Here is a 16822-nt window from a genome sequence, read left to right on the forward strand (position 1 = left end):
TCAAAGTAATGAAAGAGGGACACGAGAGAGAGAGAGAGAGAGGGAGATAGGGAGACGAGTGAAAAGAGAGAGAGAAAGTGAGTGAGTGAGTGAGAGAGTGAGAAAATGAGAGAGGAAAAGAGAGAAAGTGAGTGAATGAATGAATGAGGGAGAGGGAGAGGGACAGACAGATAAGTATAGAGATGGTGGGTAGAGAGAAAGAGAGGGGGGAGAAGAGAGAAGGATGGAAAGAGAGAAATGGACAGACAGACAGTCATGCAGAAGTTAGAAAAATACCACAGATAAAGAGAGAAGAGAGAGAGCACAAGGAATAAAAGATGGGAGAGGGAAAGGGAAACTAAAACGTTTTTGAAAAAAAATGAATATGGATATCGAAAGGAAGATAGATATAAGAAAAGAACGAAACATTAATGAAAAGAAAAACATCCAAAGAAAAGGAAAAATTGAACAACAAATACGAAAATGTATAGGAAAGCTTAACTGGTGGACGTTAGTGACGTAACCTTGAGTTGATCGAGTTTAGCTTAATCTCCTTCGCTAAAGAGATTTTTCCCAAGTCTCAACTCCAACTGAGACGCAGGTGACACAGTCGACACAGGCAACGCAGGCGACGCAGCACAGAGCAAAGACAGACTTCCTGTTGTTGAACTGAGGTAAGGTTTGAACTTCTCTCTCACATGAAATGCTTCTAAATGTACTTCATCAACAGGAAGTCTGTGCTGTGTCGGCTGTGTCGGCTGTGTCGCCTGCGTCTCAGTTGGCTTAGACTAAATCACCTGACACTAACCAGAACAAAATCTGCAGAAAATCGTTGCCAGTTAACGAAGAGGTTTAAAGGACAAAAATTCGTAAAGAAGTTTTGACCAAGCCAGTTAGCGAAGCTTCGGTGGCAAGACTCTCTTGATATTCCTCGCCTTATCTTTGTACTCTTTGGATTCTCTCTGGATCTTCTGGATTTTCTTTGGATACCTTGTATTCTCTTAGTACCCTTCAGATTGTCTTTGTATTTCCTGGAATCACTTTGTATTCCTTGGATTATCTTTGTACTCTTTGGATTCTATTTGTATCTCATAGATTTTCTTTGTCTTGTAATATTTTGTATTTCTTGCTTTCTCCTTATATCTCCTGGATTTTCTTAATATTCTTTGTATTCTCTTGAGCCCTTTGGATTCTCTTCATATCTCCTGGGTATTCTTGTTATGCTTTGTACGTATTCCCTGGAATATTCTGTATGATTGAGTGTGCTGCCTGCCCAGTCAACGGAGCTGTTGGAGATTTCCAAACGAAGAAAAGGACAGCAAGGGACATCTGAAGAAGGCGAAGACGAAAGGGGAGGACGAAAAGGGGATTTCTGAGGAAATTATTACGGACTGACGGACTCCCAGGAGGGAAGGAAGGAAGGAGGGAGAGGAGGAAGGAGGGAAGGAGAATGAAGAGAGGATAAAGGACGGGAGAAATAAGATAAGGAGTGAGGAAGGAAGAGAAGGAGGGAGGAAGGAAAAGAAGGAGGGGGAAAGGAAAAGAAGTAGGGAGGAAGTGAAGGATGGAGGAAGGAAGAGGAGGGAGAACAAAAAGACGGAAGGGAAAGGAAGAGAAGGAGGGAGGAAGGGAGAGAAGGAGGAAGTAAGAAAGAAATGGAGGATGGAAGAAATAGAGGAAGGAAGAGAAGGAAGGAGGAAGAGAAGGAGGGGAAAGGAAGTGGAGAGGGGAAGTTAGAAATAGAGGAGGAAGGAAGAAAGAGGAGGGAGGAAGGAAGAGAAGGAAGGGAAAGGAAGAGAAGGAGGGGGACGGAAGAGAAGGAGGGAGGAGGAAAAGGAGGGGGAAGGAAGAGAAGGGGGAAGGAGGAAAAGAAGGGGGAAGGAAGAGAGGGAGGGAGGAGGAAAAGAAGGAGGGGGAAGTAAGAGAAGGAGGGGGAAGGAAGAGTAGGAGGGGGAAGGAAGAGAAGGAGGGGTAAGGAAGAGAAGGAGCGGTAAGGAAGAGGAAAGGAAGAAAGAGAAGAGGAGTGGAAGGAAAAGAAGGAGGGAAGAAGGAAGGGAAGGAGGAGTTTAGAGAAAGGGAGAGTAGTAGGAGAAAAAGGAGTAAATAGAGGAAGAAAACCAGATGGAGATGGAAGAGGATTAAGAGATGTGGGAAGAAAAAGATGAGGAGAATAAGAAAAAGAATCAATATTAGGAGGAGTTGAGGTTTTCCTCTCAAGAAGAGAAGTGGCTGGAGTAAAAAGAGAATTTGAAGGAAAAAAAGACACTGAGGAGAGAGGAAGAGAATGAGAAAGAGGAGGAAGAGAATGAGAAAGAGGAGGAAGAGAATGAGAAAGAGGAGGAAGAGAATGAGAAAGAGGAGGAAGAGAATGAGAGAGAGGAGGAAGAGAATGAGAAAGAAGAGGAAAAGAATGATTAAGAGGAGGAAGAGGATGAGAAAGAGGAGGAAGAGAATGAGAAAGAGGAGGAAGAGAATGAGAAAGAGGAGGAAGGGAATGAGAAAGAGGAGGAAAAGGATGAGAAAGAGGAGGAAGGGAATGAGAAAGAGGAGGAAGAGAATGAGAAAAAGGAGGAAGAGAAGGAAGGGGAATACAAGGTGGAGGAAGAGGAGAAGGAAGAGAAATAGATGAAGGAGGAGGAAGAGGAAAAGGAGAAGAGGAGACGCCGAAGAATGCAGCGGGTCAGTTTTGTCAAGTAAACAGGAAAGATAAAATGGACACGATAGAGTGTTTGACGACTCGACAGGACGGAAGACCTACAGAAATAAACTGGTATGTGTATATGTATGCATGTGTACATACGAGTATATATATATATATATATATATATATATATATATATATAAAATGATTATAATGTTATGAGATGATGAAATGATGGTGATTATGATGAGCCACGACGATGACAACAAAGAAGAAGAAGAAGACGACGACGACAATGGAGTGATAAAAGAAAAACGATCATGTAAGATTCGCAGCGAGAGGAAGAGACAAAAAAAAAAAATGAAAGAAACTAAGAAAGATGGAGCGTCTAGGAGAGCCCAAAGAGCCAAGGTGGACTAAGACGAAGATATTACAAAAGAAGCTTAGAAACTCCCTTGGAAGTTAAAGGAGTGTGGGGAAGGGAGAGAGAAATATGTTTGGTTGGGGGGGAGGGAGATCTTGAGTGTTGGTACGAGGAGGCATCATAGTCGGTGGAGGGGGGAGGAAAAGAGAGGGAGGAGGAGGAGGACTAGGAGGAGGGGGAGGAGGAGGAGGAGGAGTAGGAGGAGGAGGAGGAGGAGGGAAAGGAGGAATAGGAGGAGGAGGGGGAGGAGGAGTAGGGGGAGGAAGAGGAAGAGTAGAAGAAGGAAAGAGAAGAGAAAGTGGGAACCAGGAAAAAGGGCGAGAGTAGAAGAAGGAAGAGGTAGAGAAACAGGAGGAGGAGGAAGAGGAGCAGAGATAGTAGAAGAAGGAGGAGGGAGAGGAGGATATGGGAGTGAGGGATTGTTTATACGAAATGTCAACCGGGACGGTGGAAGAGGAGGAGGAGGAGGAGGAGGAGGAGGAGGAGGAGGAGGAGGAGGAGGAGGAGGAGGAGGAGGAGGAGAATGAAGAGGAGGAGGAGAATGAAGAGGAGGAGGAGGAGGAGGAGGAGGAGAATGAAGAGGAGGAGGAGGAGGAAGCGGCCGTTTGTTGTAGCTTCTGTTGTACATTTACAGTAGAGAGCCCGAGTCGTCGTCGCTCGATAGAGCTCTGCCAAGTACTCCGGTCATCCCGGCCGCTGCGGACCCTGATCACGTGATAAACCCAGTCTACCTTAGCCGGTCCACCACTCCATCCACTCCAGTCTACTCTCTGCTTCCACTTTGTACCGTTCCACTCCCTCCTTCCTTGTCTCTATGCCTCCATCCTCCACTCCCTCCTCCACTCCCTCCCAAAAAAAAAAAATCTTTCTTACCCCTTTCTTGATCTTCCACATCAAGACATCATTGCATGATTTATATATTCACATTTAGATACATTTTTGCCAAGTCAAAAAGCAGATGAATAGATAAATAAACAGATAAATCAATAAATAAATAAATTGATACGTAAGTACATAAATAGACTTCTGGGTGCTAATTGAGTTTCTCTTAATCGAGTATGTTGAGAGACTGCTGAGGTCAAATCCAAGAAAGACTCGGACCCCACATGACGTCATCATGAGGTTGCATCTTGCGACCCCAGGAGACCTTCTGGGAGCCATCAATCTATTTTTAGCCCAAGAGTGACGTCATTGATGACGTCAGAGGAACCTCCTCCTCTCCTAAGTGAATCTCATCGAGTTCGTAAGGGTTGGTCGTTATATCTTACGACGTTGTATCTTACGATGTTGTAAGATACTCAGAGTTTCCAGGGTCCAACTACAAGAGTGATGGAAACCGTGGTGGTACCGCATAGTCACGAAAAAACTACGCGGTTGTGTGCGAGCGCTTTCATTGACTTACACTGTAATTGAACCGCTGCAGGAAACTGCTAGTGTGAACAGGACCTTAAGCTTTCTGTTACAGTGATGCTTTCTCAGGTGAATAAAATCGCCTGACATCAGTCAGAATAAAATGTTTAAAGAATATCAGCATGCCGAAGGAGTAAATACCACACTCCACACACTCTACGCACTCCACACACTCTACGCCCTCCACACACTCCACACACTCCACGCACTCCAAACATTCCACACACTCCAAGCACTACAAACACTCCACACACTCCACGCACTCCACACACTCCACGTACTCCACGCACTCCACACACTCCATGCACTCCACACACTCCACACATTCCACACACTCCACGGACTCCACACACTCCATGCACCCCACGCACTCCACACACTCCACGCACTCCACACACTCCACGCACTCCACACGCTCCACACATTCCACGCACTCCACACACTCCACACTGTATATTAGTGTAGCTTCAGTGTGGTTGAATTAGTGATGAGACGAAACCAAACATTTCAACGATTCCGATACGAGTTCCGATACTGCTCTAAACTTCCGATTCCGATTCCGATAGTTGATTAATAAATGTACTTTTTTTTATAAAGTATTTGCTTCCCAAACTAACTGCAGGATCTGAAAATAATAGTGAAGTGTAAGCACTGCAGGTATCGGAATCGGACTCGTACCGGAAACTGAAGGATAATCATTGCAGGTATCGGAATAGGACTCGTATCGGAATCGGACTCGTATCGGAATCGGACTTGTATCGGAAACGGACTCGTATCGTAATCGTACTCGTATCGGAATTGGACTCGTATCGGAATCGGACTCGTACCGGAATCGTACTCGTATCGGAATCGGAATCGGACTTGTATTGGAAACGGACTCGTATCGGAATCGGACTCGTATCGGAATCGGACTCGTATCGGAATCGGACTCGTACCGGAATCGGAACCGTACCGGAATCGTACTCGTATCGGAATCGGAATCGTATCGTTAAAATTTTTGGTATCGTCCCAACACTAACTGAATGTATCAATTCCTTCATCAAGAGGCCTTTGCCAAAGGCACAGTCACAACTAAAAGTACGTCTTGCTCGGTACGATTATCGCTCAACGATGATCGTTCATGGCTCAGTGTCGATCATCAAACGATTGCCTAGATTACTAATTCTTTGTTTTTGAATGATAGGCTGTTTTGCTTCGAGGTGCAAAGTACGTGGCTGATCATTTTAACTGAACTTATCAACGCGCTTACCCAAATAGGATGCCAGGTAGTAGGTTGCGCGTCACCCGCCGTTGGCTGTGGCAGGAGGTTAATATATATTCGTACCGAGGAAAATGCAACTTTATAGGAGTGAATTTGTACGATCGTTATCTAAGGTCATCTTTGTTATATTTCTGTAATAGTTTCATCTCACAGTCCTACCCGCAGCCCCAAAGCATCCGCCAACGGTCCTTGTGGGCTGGTGTATGCGTTGTAATTGTGTGGAGCGGGAGCTGTCGCCGGTGGTCAGCTGTTCTGTGAATGGGTGAAGGAAATACTTCCGAAGTTGATATAGAGTGACCGACTGCCATCCCCTTGGGACCGCACCTTGAAGTGAGGATGTTGACGGGTTTTGAAGTTGAGAGGTAGGGAGATGATTCTCTCTGACGTCCATCATGCAGGTTCGCCTCGTTAGTCCTAGCAAATTGGCTGTTGTCAGTAAATAATAACTGGATTAGGTCTACTTTACGTATGATTGACAGAGGATTATAAACAATTATATTCTAATCGTAATGCTTTTCACCATCACTTCTACCACCACCATCAACATCATCGTCACTATCACTATCACTATCGCTATCATCACCATCACTATCATTACCATCATCACCATCACCATCATCATCATCATCACCATCAACACTATAACTATCATCACCATCATCACCATCACTATCACCATCATCACCACCATCAACATCACCATCACTATCATTACCAACATCACCATCACCATCATCAACATCACCATCATCATCACCATAACTATCATCACCATCATCAACATCACCATCATCATCACCATAACTATCATCACCATCACTATCACCATCAACACCATCATCACTATCACTATCACCGCCATCAACATCACCATCACCACCAGCACCATCACCAGCATCATCAAAATAAACTCATCATTTTACCATCATTATCGACATTATATCTATCATAATTTCATCATCATTTATCATTCCAACATGCCTATTATCATCCTCATTGGTATCATCATTATCAGTGATAATGTTATCCCCATCAGCAGCATTATCACTGTAGTCATCCAGAGAAAGAGATGGATAGGAATAAAAGATCTTTGAATATGCGTTGTATATCAACCGGGCAAATAAGAGAGAATATGCGAGACGGGAACGTGTGGGGAAAGAGCGTGAAGAGATGAATGTATGACCCGACACAAGGGGATCTTCCTTGCGTCTCCACTCAAGGTGTGTGAACGCGGAGAGTCACCGCTGCATGGCGAATCCGTGGGGATAAACAAGCCTCGGTTGTTCCGTGCTGGACCGCATTTTACCGGCGATTTGAGGCGGGGAACAGGGTCCACTTCATCCCTGATGTGTTTTACCTTTCCTTTTCCTTTTTTCCTTTTCCCTTTCTATCTTCATTGCTATTTTTCTTCGTTATTATTATTGCCTTCCTACTTTTTCGTCGTAACTTTTTGGTCAATATCTCCTCGTTACCTTTTCCCTCTGCCTTTTCCTCTCTCTCTTCCTCTCTCTCTTCCTTTCTCTCTTCCGTTCTCTTTCTTCACCTCCTTTCTTCCTCTCTCTCTTCCTCTCCTTCTCCCCCTCCTCCCTCTTCCCCTATATCACTCTTCCCCTCTTCTTTATTCCCCTCCTCTCTCTTGCTTTCCTTCTCTTCCTTTTCTTCTCTCTATTCCCCTCCTTCTCCCTCTTCCCTTTATTTTCCTTTTTTCTACTTCTTCCTCCTACTTCTCTCCCACTTCTCTCCCTCTTCCTCCTCCTCCCTCTCTCCCTCTACTTCTTCCTCTTACTCTTCTTCCTCCTCTTCCCTTTTTCCTCTACTCTCCCCCTCTCCCTTTTATTATCCCTCTTCGTTATCCCCTTCCTCTTATCTTTCTTTCTCCCTTCCCTTCTCCATTTCCTTGCCCTTTTCCTTCTCCTTTTTTCCTTTCCTTCTTCCTCTCCTTGTTCCTTTCCCTCTCTCTTTCCGCACTCTCCCTACTCTTTTTTTTTTCATCCTCTCTATCCCTTTCCCTTCACCTCCTCCTCCACTGTCCTTCTCCTCCTTGTTTCCTTCTTCAGTATTTCTTCCTTCTTCTTGGACTTCGAGTTTCATTTCCCCCTTCTCCCCCTCCTCCTCTCATCCTCCACCGCCTATATCCCCCTCAGTCTTGGCCAAGTGATACGTATCTTCTTGTGTGTTCCACTGCATGCATACATGCATGTATCTTCGTGCATGCATACCTACATATATGTGTTTTCATTTGGATGCGTATCTACGTGCGCGTGTAAGTGTGTGTGTGTATGTGTGTGTGTGTGTGTGTGTGTGTGTGTGTGTGTGTGTGTGTGTGTGTGTGTGTGTGTGTGTGTGTGTGTGTGTGTGTGTGTGTGTGTGTGTGTGTGTGTGTGTGTGTGTGTGTGTGTGTGTGTGTGTGTGTGTGTGTGCGTGTACGTACGTACGTACGTATGCAGTTCTTTTGTTCGTGTATGTTCCTGTAAAGTGAAAGGTGGGAAGAAAGAGGGAGAGAAAGAGAATAAGAAAAGCCTATAAAAATGGAAAGGGGAGAAGAGAGAGGAACATAGAGAGACAGAGAGAGAGCGAGAGAGAGAGAGAGAGAGAGAGAGAGAGGGAGAGAAGGAGAGAGAGAAAGAGAGAGAGAGAGAGAGAGGGAGTGAAGGAGAGAGGGAAGGAAGGAGAGAGACAGAGAAAGAGAGAGAGAGAGAGGAATAGAGAGAAAAAAGAGAAGAGGCGGCTCATTCCACGATTATATATATATATATATATATATATATATATATATATATATATATATATACATATATGTATGTATATATAAACTTTGTGGTACTTTAGGTAATGACGGTATTAATCCCTTCAGCCTGTTTTTTTTTTATATAATATCATAGAGTCAGAATATTGTATTCATCTGAAGAATGATTAGAGTCGAGACTCTTGGCTATATAAAGAATTCAAATCAATATAAAAAAAAATATTTTCAAAGTGCCGTCCAGGAAATAATAAAAAAATATATTTTTCGTTTTTTGGCAGGTTTTTTTTATAAAGAGTTCGATGATATTTTGCTCCGTCGTTGGAACTGCAACTGAAACGACAGGTATCAACGCCAGTTTCAGGATGATTGCTTCATAGAAAACGGTAAAGATGGCGGACAAAGCTGTTGTGATCGATGACGTCACGAGTTCAGGGTGATGACGACATAAGTGCGATTACCAACGTCATGGCTCGTGATTATAGTGAATCAGCGTAAACAATGAGGACAAGGAGAAGAAAGAAAAGAGAGAAAGTGAGAGAAAGAGAAAAGAGAAGCAGACGAGAAAAGGAACATTACAAAGACTTGTGTGCTGTGAAAGGAAATTCGATAGACAACGGAAGTGCTGAGAAAAAAAGTACAAATTTCTTCAAAAGTTTTTTCACACTTTTTTACGTGAAAAGATGTTGTAAACACGGTGTTGGAAATGAATATCTAGTTCAATCTTCTAGATGACGTTTTGTTCTAGTTATTGTGAGGTTCCTCTCAATTGATTGCAAACATAAATACAATTGATTTGTTTTCGTTATGTCTGACCACTATATCAAGGATTACAAAAGAATGACTATTAGCTCAAGAATGTTTCGAAATGCAGTTAAATCTACGTGAAGTAGTTAAGATAATAAGATCCCCCTAACTTGAAACAAAGAACCAGTTTAAGAGGTTAATCAGGAAATACAACACAACAGTTTCCAGAATATCAGTTTCAACAAAGTTCATAAATTACTTTTTAGTTGGGTTTTGGTTCGGTCAGCATCAGCGAACACAACCTAAGAACCTAATTTGAACAAAAATCCATGCATGGAAAGCCCTCAGAGATGGGTTTCCACTTGAGGTCTTTCTCAAAGTCCATAGCTGTGCAGAATAGAATGTAAACAGACCTGCGTTGGACTGAAAGGGTTTAAATGAAATATAGGTACTCTCTGACCCTCTGATCATCATGCATGAGATGCATGACCTCAAACAGTCCTCCTGAAGGGGCCACAAGGACGTTCCTTAACAAAGGTGACCTTGCCCCATACTCCTTCAAGGACCAAGAATATTCAGGACCAAGGCTGACCCTTCCGTCTTCAGGAAGGGGACCAAGGACGTTTGGATTCAAGGTCCAGTTGGACTATCAGAAGTCAAGCCAATATTTTCTTAGCTCAAAGGTGCCCTGACAAGAAGAAAGACAAGACTTCTGAGATTTAGGGTGGAAACACAAAGATTTTTTAGGATCACGGGTCTCCTACACCCACATACACACACACGCGCGCGCACATACACACGCACACACACACACACACACACACACACACACACACACACACACACACACACACACACACACACACACACTAGAAGTAAGAACAAGACCCTGATGTCAAAGGTGACTTGGAGAACCAAAAGCTTTTGGAGCCGAGGGTGATTTGTTTTGGACTCAAGAATGACCAAGAGCTCTCAAGAAGCTAATAACGACCTCACTGGAAGGTTTCTGCCCCAAACTGAATCAATTTGCATGGCAAAGAAAACTTTTTAGATTAGATTTGATTTTCTCTGTGTGAGTGGCTACCTTCATTCGAGGAAATCGCTGTAATAAAATATATAAAGGTGGAAATCTCGGCCAAAATAAGAAATTGACCCTGATGATTTCAGCTAACTACCTAACGACGTCGCTAATCTCCAACAGATTCTTTAATCCCTAAAGACTTTCGTAACCGATTTTCTTAACCTCCAAATATATGGTAATCTCCAAAAACAAATTTACTAATCTCCAACAACCTCGCTGATCCCCAAAGACTTTGTAAGCCCTTCAACGTCACCGATCTTTGGCGAATTTGCGAAAAAGTAAACGACTTGGGCGCAACTCAGTAACTACCACGAACTGACCGAGAGGCCTTCGTGAGCGCCTCTGTCGTCGGCTTCTTCACCGTCGTCGACGCTCTACTACTTCATGGTGGTCTGCTTCCGTCCCGCGAGCGGTAAGGATTCAGAACTTTCTTTCATCTAATCATTTGCTTTTTTTTTTTCGTATAGTTACTTGTTTTTTTTTTTTTTTTGTCTTTTTCATGTATTTACTTTTTTATTTTATTTGTTTTGTTTTGGTTATTTCGTATAACTTATATTTGACTTGTTAACTATATATAAGAAAACACATAATGGCCATTATTGTTCACACGTACATACACCATATATACACACACACACACACGCACGCACACACACACACACACACACACACACACACACACACACACACACACACACACACACACACACACACACACACACATATATATATATATATGAATATATATATACATATATATAGATATATATAGATACATAAGTATATATATATGATACATATTGATGAATATAGACAGATGGATAGATGTGTATGTACCGTCACGATGAAAATTTCTGACCCATCCAGAGTGTTCCATGATACAAAATTCAAAGTCTTACAACTTTATATGTATATATATATATATATATATATATATATATATATATATATATATATATATATATATAATATAAAGTATTCCAAAGAATTATCTAACTATAAGCGAAATACTATTTAGGAAAATATATACTCGAAAAAAAAATCGAATAGATATTGTAAGACCTTTAGCGTGGGTCAAGCTTTTGGCTAGTGAATGTACATACATAACCATAGCCAACCTATATATACATATATATATATATATATATATATATATATATATATATATATATATATATATACATTTATATACATTACATTGTTATCCGCTTAAAGCTATGGCAAAGACAACATTTCATAAGTTGGCAATTGAAGTTGACTGGAACAGTACTATGGTTAATGTATCTATTTAGCCTAGCACCTAATCTATGCGGGTGACAGATTAGAAAATATATCTTTTACTCAAATAAATTGAATCAATTAATGTTAGACTTTTGAAACAATTGGTATTGAGACTGGCGCTGAGATATTTTGAACATCACATGTGATCCGAGAGTAAATTCTCTGAAGAAAAATGAGAAGAGGGAAAGGATATTGGCCAGGAAAAAAATAATAATGAAAAATATATAAATGAAAAATTACGAGGCAGATGGAAACTTTGGAGCAAAAATCTCAGCGGCACTCGAGAAGAAGAAGACGAAAAAGAAAAAAAAAATATTCTGGTTGGAGGTCATTAGGATAGGAGGAGCGAAGGGAGAGAGAGGATGATGAAAATGAAAAGTGTATAGGGAAGGACTGCAATACTGAAACACAGAGATCAAACCAACAAGAAAAACAGTGTTTTGTAAACCGTCCATACGCAAAGAAATAATAACTGGTGGAAATGAAAACAGCGCTAGAAGGAAGTGAAAAGCTTGTTCTTGAAAGTGTAAAAGGCAACAAATAAAAAAGAAATAAAAGAAAAAGAGTTTAAAAACAGAATGTATAATCCAAGAAATTATGAGAAAAAACAGGAGAATAAAGATGGTGACGTCAGTGGGATACTGATGATGTCACGATAAACTGACGTCATCAAAATTTGACGTCACGATTATCTAAGGATGTCATAAAGAGCTAATGATGACATCACGAATATTCATGACGTCATAAATATCAAGATGACGTCATTATCCAAGGGATGACTTCACGAGGTCCGATTGGTGATGTCACAATATAAGGATGACGCCACGTTGGGCAGGCTATGACGTCACAATAGACGTCAATTGATATCACAATAGGTATTTGGGAGGGGAAGGAAATGCAAAGATGAGGAAGACGGAAATATTGGAAACAGCAAAAATAAATTTCCCAGGAAGGAGGGAAGGAAGGAAGGAAGGAAGGAAGGAAAGGAAGAAACAAAAGACAGATGGAAAACCAGAAAAAGGCGTGTTATGGAGGAAGGGGACAAAAGAAAGAGAGCGAGAATGGAAAGATATTCAACAATTTTTTCTCTGTAAATAAATGGAAGAAAACTGAGGATGCAAGCTATAAAAAGAGCAAGAAAGAAAAAAAAAGAGAGAGACATGGTAGACACAAAGAGTAAGAGAGAATGAGAGGAAGCGAGATAGAGATAAAGAGTAGAGACGTTGCATGTCAGAACCAGTTTTGGAAGTCGGGACTGACGCGCTGTGCAAAGAGAGGAGGGAGGGAATGTGGTTGAGCGCTTTTAGGGAAGGGGGGAGTGGGGGAAGCGGGGGGAGATTAGGGTGTAGGGGAGGTCGTGGGGGGGGAGGAGTAGATTAGCGTAGAGGGAGGAGTCCTTAGGGGAGCCGAACACGGTAGGGGAGTGATACAAAGAGAAAAGAGAGGAGGAAAACAAGGAAGAGGAAGAGGAGGGTAGATGGGGGCAAGAGGAAGGAAGAGAAAGGTGAATACAGGAAGTGAAGATAAAGAGAAGGAGAGAGGGAAGAGGGGGTGAAGAAAGAGGGTAGAAGGAAAGAGAGAAAAGGAGACGAAGAAAGAAGAGGATGGAAAGAGAGGAAAAGGAAAGAGAGAAGAGGAGACGAGAAAGCGATGAGAGGGAAAGAGAGAAGAGGAGATAAAGAGAGAAGAGGAGATGAAGAAGGAAGAGATGAAGAAAGAGAGAAGAATAGACGAAGAAAGAAAGAAGGAAAGAGAAAAGAGGAGATGAAAAAAGAGAGGAGATGAAGAAAGAAAGGAGATGAAGAAAGAAAGGAGATGAAGAAAGAGAGGAGATGAAGAAAGAGAGGAGATGAAGAAAGAGAGGAGATGAAGAAAGAGAGGAGATGAAGAAAGAGAGGAGATGAAGAAAGAGAGGAGATGAAGAAAGAGAGGAGATGAAGAAAGAGAGGAGATGAAGAAAGAGAGGAGATGAAGAGAGGAGATGAAGAAAGAGAGGAGATGAAGAAAGAGAGGAGATGAAGAAAGAGAGGAGATGAAGAAAGAGAGGAGATGAAGAAAGAGAGGAGATGAAGAAAGAGAGGAGATGAAGAAAGAGAGGAGATGAAGAAAGAGAGGAGATGAAGAAAGAGAGGAGATGAAGAAAGAGAGGAGATGAAGAGAGGAGATGAAGAAAGAGAGGAGATGAAGAAAGAGAGGAGATGAAGAAAGAGAGGAGATGAAGAAAGAGAGGAGATGAAGAAAGAAGAGGAGATGAAGAAAGAGAGAAGAATAGACGAAGAAAGAGAGGAGAAGGAAAGATAGAAGAGGAGACGAAGAAATAGAGGAGAAAGGTAATGATCATAACTAGAGATAAAAAGTAAGTAGGAGAAAGAAAAGGACGAGGAAGAGGAGAAGGAGGAGGAAGAAAAGGTGATAAAGGATAAAGAGACAGAGGAGAAGGAAGAATGGAAGGAACTTATAAAGGGAAGAAGGTCTTCTACGAAAAATATGACTCTTTAGGGATGGAGGCAATTAAAAGAGTGGACACAAAGTGCGGACAGTAACTCTTACGGTCAACTTGGTCCTTGTAGAAGCGAATAAATTTTCTTCCTAATTTAGTGTTGGTGTTGAAACGCTTTCTTACCAGACATTCTAACAAAGAATGGCCCTGTTCGTGATGTACATAAATATACTGTGTATAACTATATCGCATCAATTCATGTATACATATGTTATTATACACACATATGTCTATAGATGCGTAAATGTATATGCAGGGTAATACTTTAGGCACATGCACTTGTACCCTGTGTGAATATAGATCAACATAGAAACGTACATGTTTGTGCGCATACCATTGTGTGTGTGTGTGTGTGTGTGTGTGTGTGTGTGTGTGTGTGTGTGTGTGTGTGTGTGTGTGTGTGTGTGTGTGTGTGTGTGTGTGTGTGTGTGTGTGTGTGTGTGTGTGTGTGTGTGTGTGTGTGTGTGCATGTGTGTGGTTTTGTGTGTGTGTGTGTGTGTGTGTGTGTGTGTGTGTGTGTGTGTGTGTGTGTGTGTGTGTGTGTGTGTGTGTGTGTGTGTGTGTGTGTGTGTGTAATTCTGTCCGTGTGTGTTTGTGTTTATGTATGTGTATGCCTATAGAACTCCGTCTCTGTACAGTATTTCCAGTGATCAATGATAACTTTAGCTTCTTTTACATTATTTGACTATTATTCCTTCGCCCAATCTATTCCATGAATCAATAATTCTGTACTGAGAACTGTGTTTCTTAATTTTCTTCAAATATCCAAGCCTCTGGTTCATATTTTGTTCCTACACAAAGAGGGTTTTTTTAATCAAGTATTTCCATGCCTTCCATGGCTCTAAGCCTTGTTACTAAGTCACCTTTCTTTCTTCTCTCTACGAGCGTTGACAGCCCCGAGAATACTCGGCACTTCTTTGTACAATATATTTACAAGATCTGAAACCAATGTAGTCACTGCACTCTAGATTTCTTTTTTTTTTTTTTTTTTTTTTTTTGCTACTCCATTGCATCATATTTCAGTCTAGGGCGAATGAAACCTTCGATAAGAAAATTATAAATTACAGTTCTCTTTATCATGTCTTTGTCTATGTAGTGGAATGTTGATATTGTAGTCTTCATTAAAAGATAAGGTTTCCATGTGATACCCTTTGACGTATACTTCTGGCCGCATATTTTCCATAATAATCATGATCAATTCTCTCTTCCATTGATTTATTACTAAATAATTCCCATTTTCTTACACCAATTTCATATTTCCAATTATTCGTATTTCACCATCTCCATTCTGACTAATATCAGTTGATTTTATCTAGCAGAGGGAACGCGTTGGAGGTACAGGGCCAAAGCAGCGGCGACCATCCTTTGCAATGAAAAGGGGCGGTGGTGCCCGTAGACTGACGGGCAATCGGAGGCCAGGGGAGATGGGGGACAGATAGTGAGGCACGGGACTCTGCCGTGTTGTACGAGGATGGTGAACGTGGACGATGGAAGGAGTATGAGGAGGAAAGGAAGGAGGGAGGATGGGGAGGGACTGTGAGAGGGAGAGAGGGAGACATGGAGGATAGAGAGAGAATGTGAGAGGGAGTGAGAGGGAGGATGGGGAAAAATGTGAAAAGGAATGAGTGACGGAGGGAAGGTAAAGAGGGAGAGAGGATGGGGAGAGAATGTGAGAGGGAGTGAATGAGAGAGGGAGGGAAATTTTGGAGGGACTGTAAGAAGGAATGAGGGAGGGAGATGGGGATGGACTGTGAGAGGGAGGGAGTGAGTGAGAGGGAGGGAAAAATGGAGGGAAGGAGGGAAGAAGGAAGAGGATGGAAGAAGTAAATATGTAAAAGAGATGAAAAGAGAGTAAATAAAAGTGTATCAGTTTCAGAGAGAGAGAACAAGAGAGAGGAAAACAGAGAAAGAGAAAACAAGAGCGAGGAAAAGAGAAAAAGAGAGAGTTGAAGAAAGAGGAAACGAGGGAGAGAGAAAAAAAAAGAGAGGCAAAGAAAAGGAGAACAAGAAATAGGAGCCACCCACGAGCACGTCAGTCGAAAATAGAAAAGAAAAAAAAATAGAAGAAAAAAAAAGTTTGCGGGAACTGAAGAAGTCTCTGGCGAAGCCAAGGAGGTGGCGCTGGGGGGAGGGGGGGGGAGGGGGCAAAGGAGGGAGTGAGGAGGGGGGGGAGGACCGGGGGCCACCGCACGCCCAAAGTGGGCGTCCTCTGCTGCTACCGTGGCGGGTCAAATTAGGGAGGTTGGACTCGAGGGAGAAGTAGGAGGGAGGTAGTGGGGAGTGAGAGTGGGAGGAAGAGAGAGTGGGTGGGAGGGAGAGTAAGAGGAAGGGAGAATGTGAGAAAGTAAGGAGGGAGAAAGGGAGAGTGAGAGGAAGGAAGAATGAGAGAAAATAAGGAGGGAGGGAGAGTGAGAGGAAGGGAGAACGAGAGAAAGTAAGGAGGGAGAAAGGGAGAGTGAGAGGAAGGAAGAATGAGAGAAAATAAGGAGGGAGGGAGGGAGAGTGAGAGGAAGGGAGAACGAGAGAAAGTAAGGAGGAAGGGGAGGGAGAGTGATAGGAAGGGAGAATGAGAGAAAGTAAGGAGAGAGGGAGGGAAGGCGAGTGAGGAGTAGGAGTGGTAGGGAGTGAGAATAGGAGAGAAGAAGTGAGAGTGGGAGTGAGTGAGGAGTGAAAGGTAGGGAGTGAGAATGGGAAGGAAGGAGTGAGAATGGGAGGGAAGGAGTGTGGATGGGAAGGAAGGAGTGAGAGTGGGAAG

At 42.5% G+C, this 16822-nt stretch overlaps 1 protein-coding gene across 2 annotated transcripts in view; it reads left to right on the forward strand.

Moving 5' to 3' along the window:
• Positions 1 to 16822, forward strand: part of LOC143039953 (uncharacterized) — a 188065-nt gene that overhangs the window by 94628 nt on the left and 76615 nt on the right. Inside the window, exon 1 of one of the 2 annotated variants that reach the window (XM_076210425.1) lies at positions 8745 to 10698. The exons of the other annotated variant lie outside the window; for it this stretch is intronic. Coding sequence (XP_076066540.1) covers positions 10671 to 10698 — 28 coding nt within the window. The 5' untranslated portion in view covers positions 8745 to 10670. Of the gene's footprint in view, positions 1 to 8744; positions 10699 to 16822 lie in introns of those variants that run through there. 2 annotated transcript variants of the gene reach the window in all.

This window comes from Oratosquilla oratoria, chromosome 27 (genome assembly GCF_046742065.1).
Source record: "Oratosquilla oratoria isolate Oo_2021 chromosome 27, ASM4674206v1, whole genome shotgun sequence".
Lineage (NCBI taxonomy): Eukaryota > Metazoa > Arthropoda > Malacostraca > Stomatopoda > Squillidae > Oratosquilla > Oratosquilla oratoria.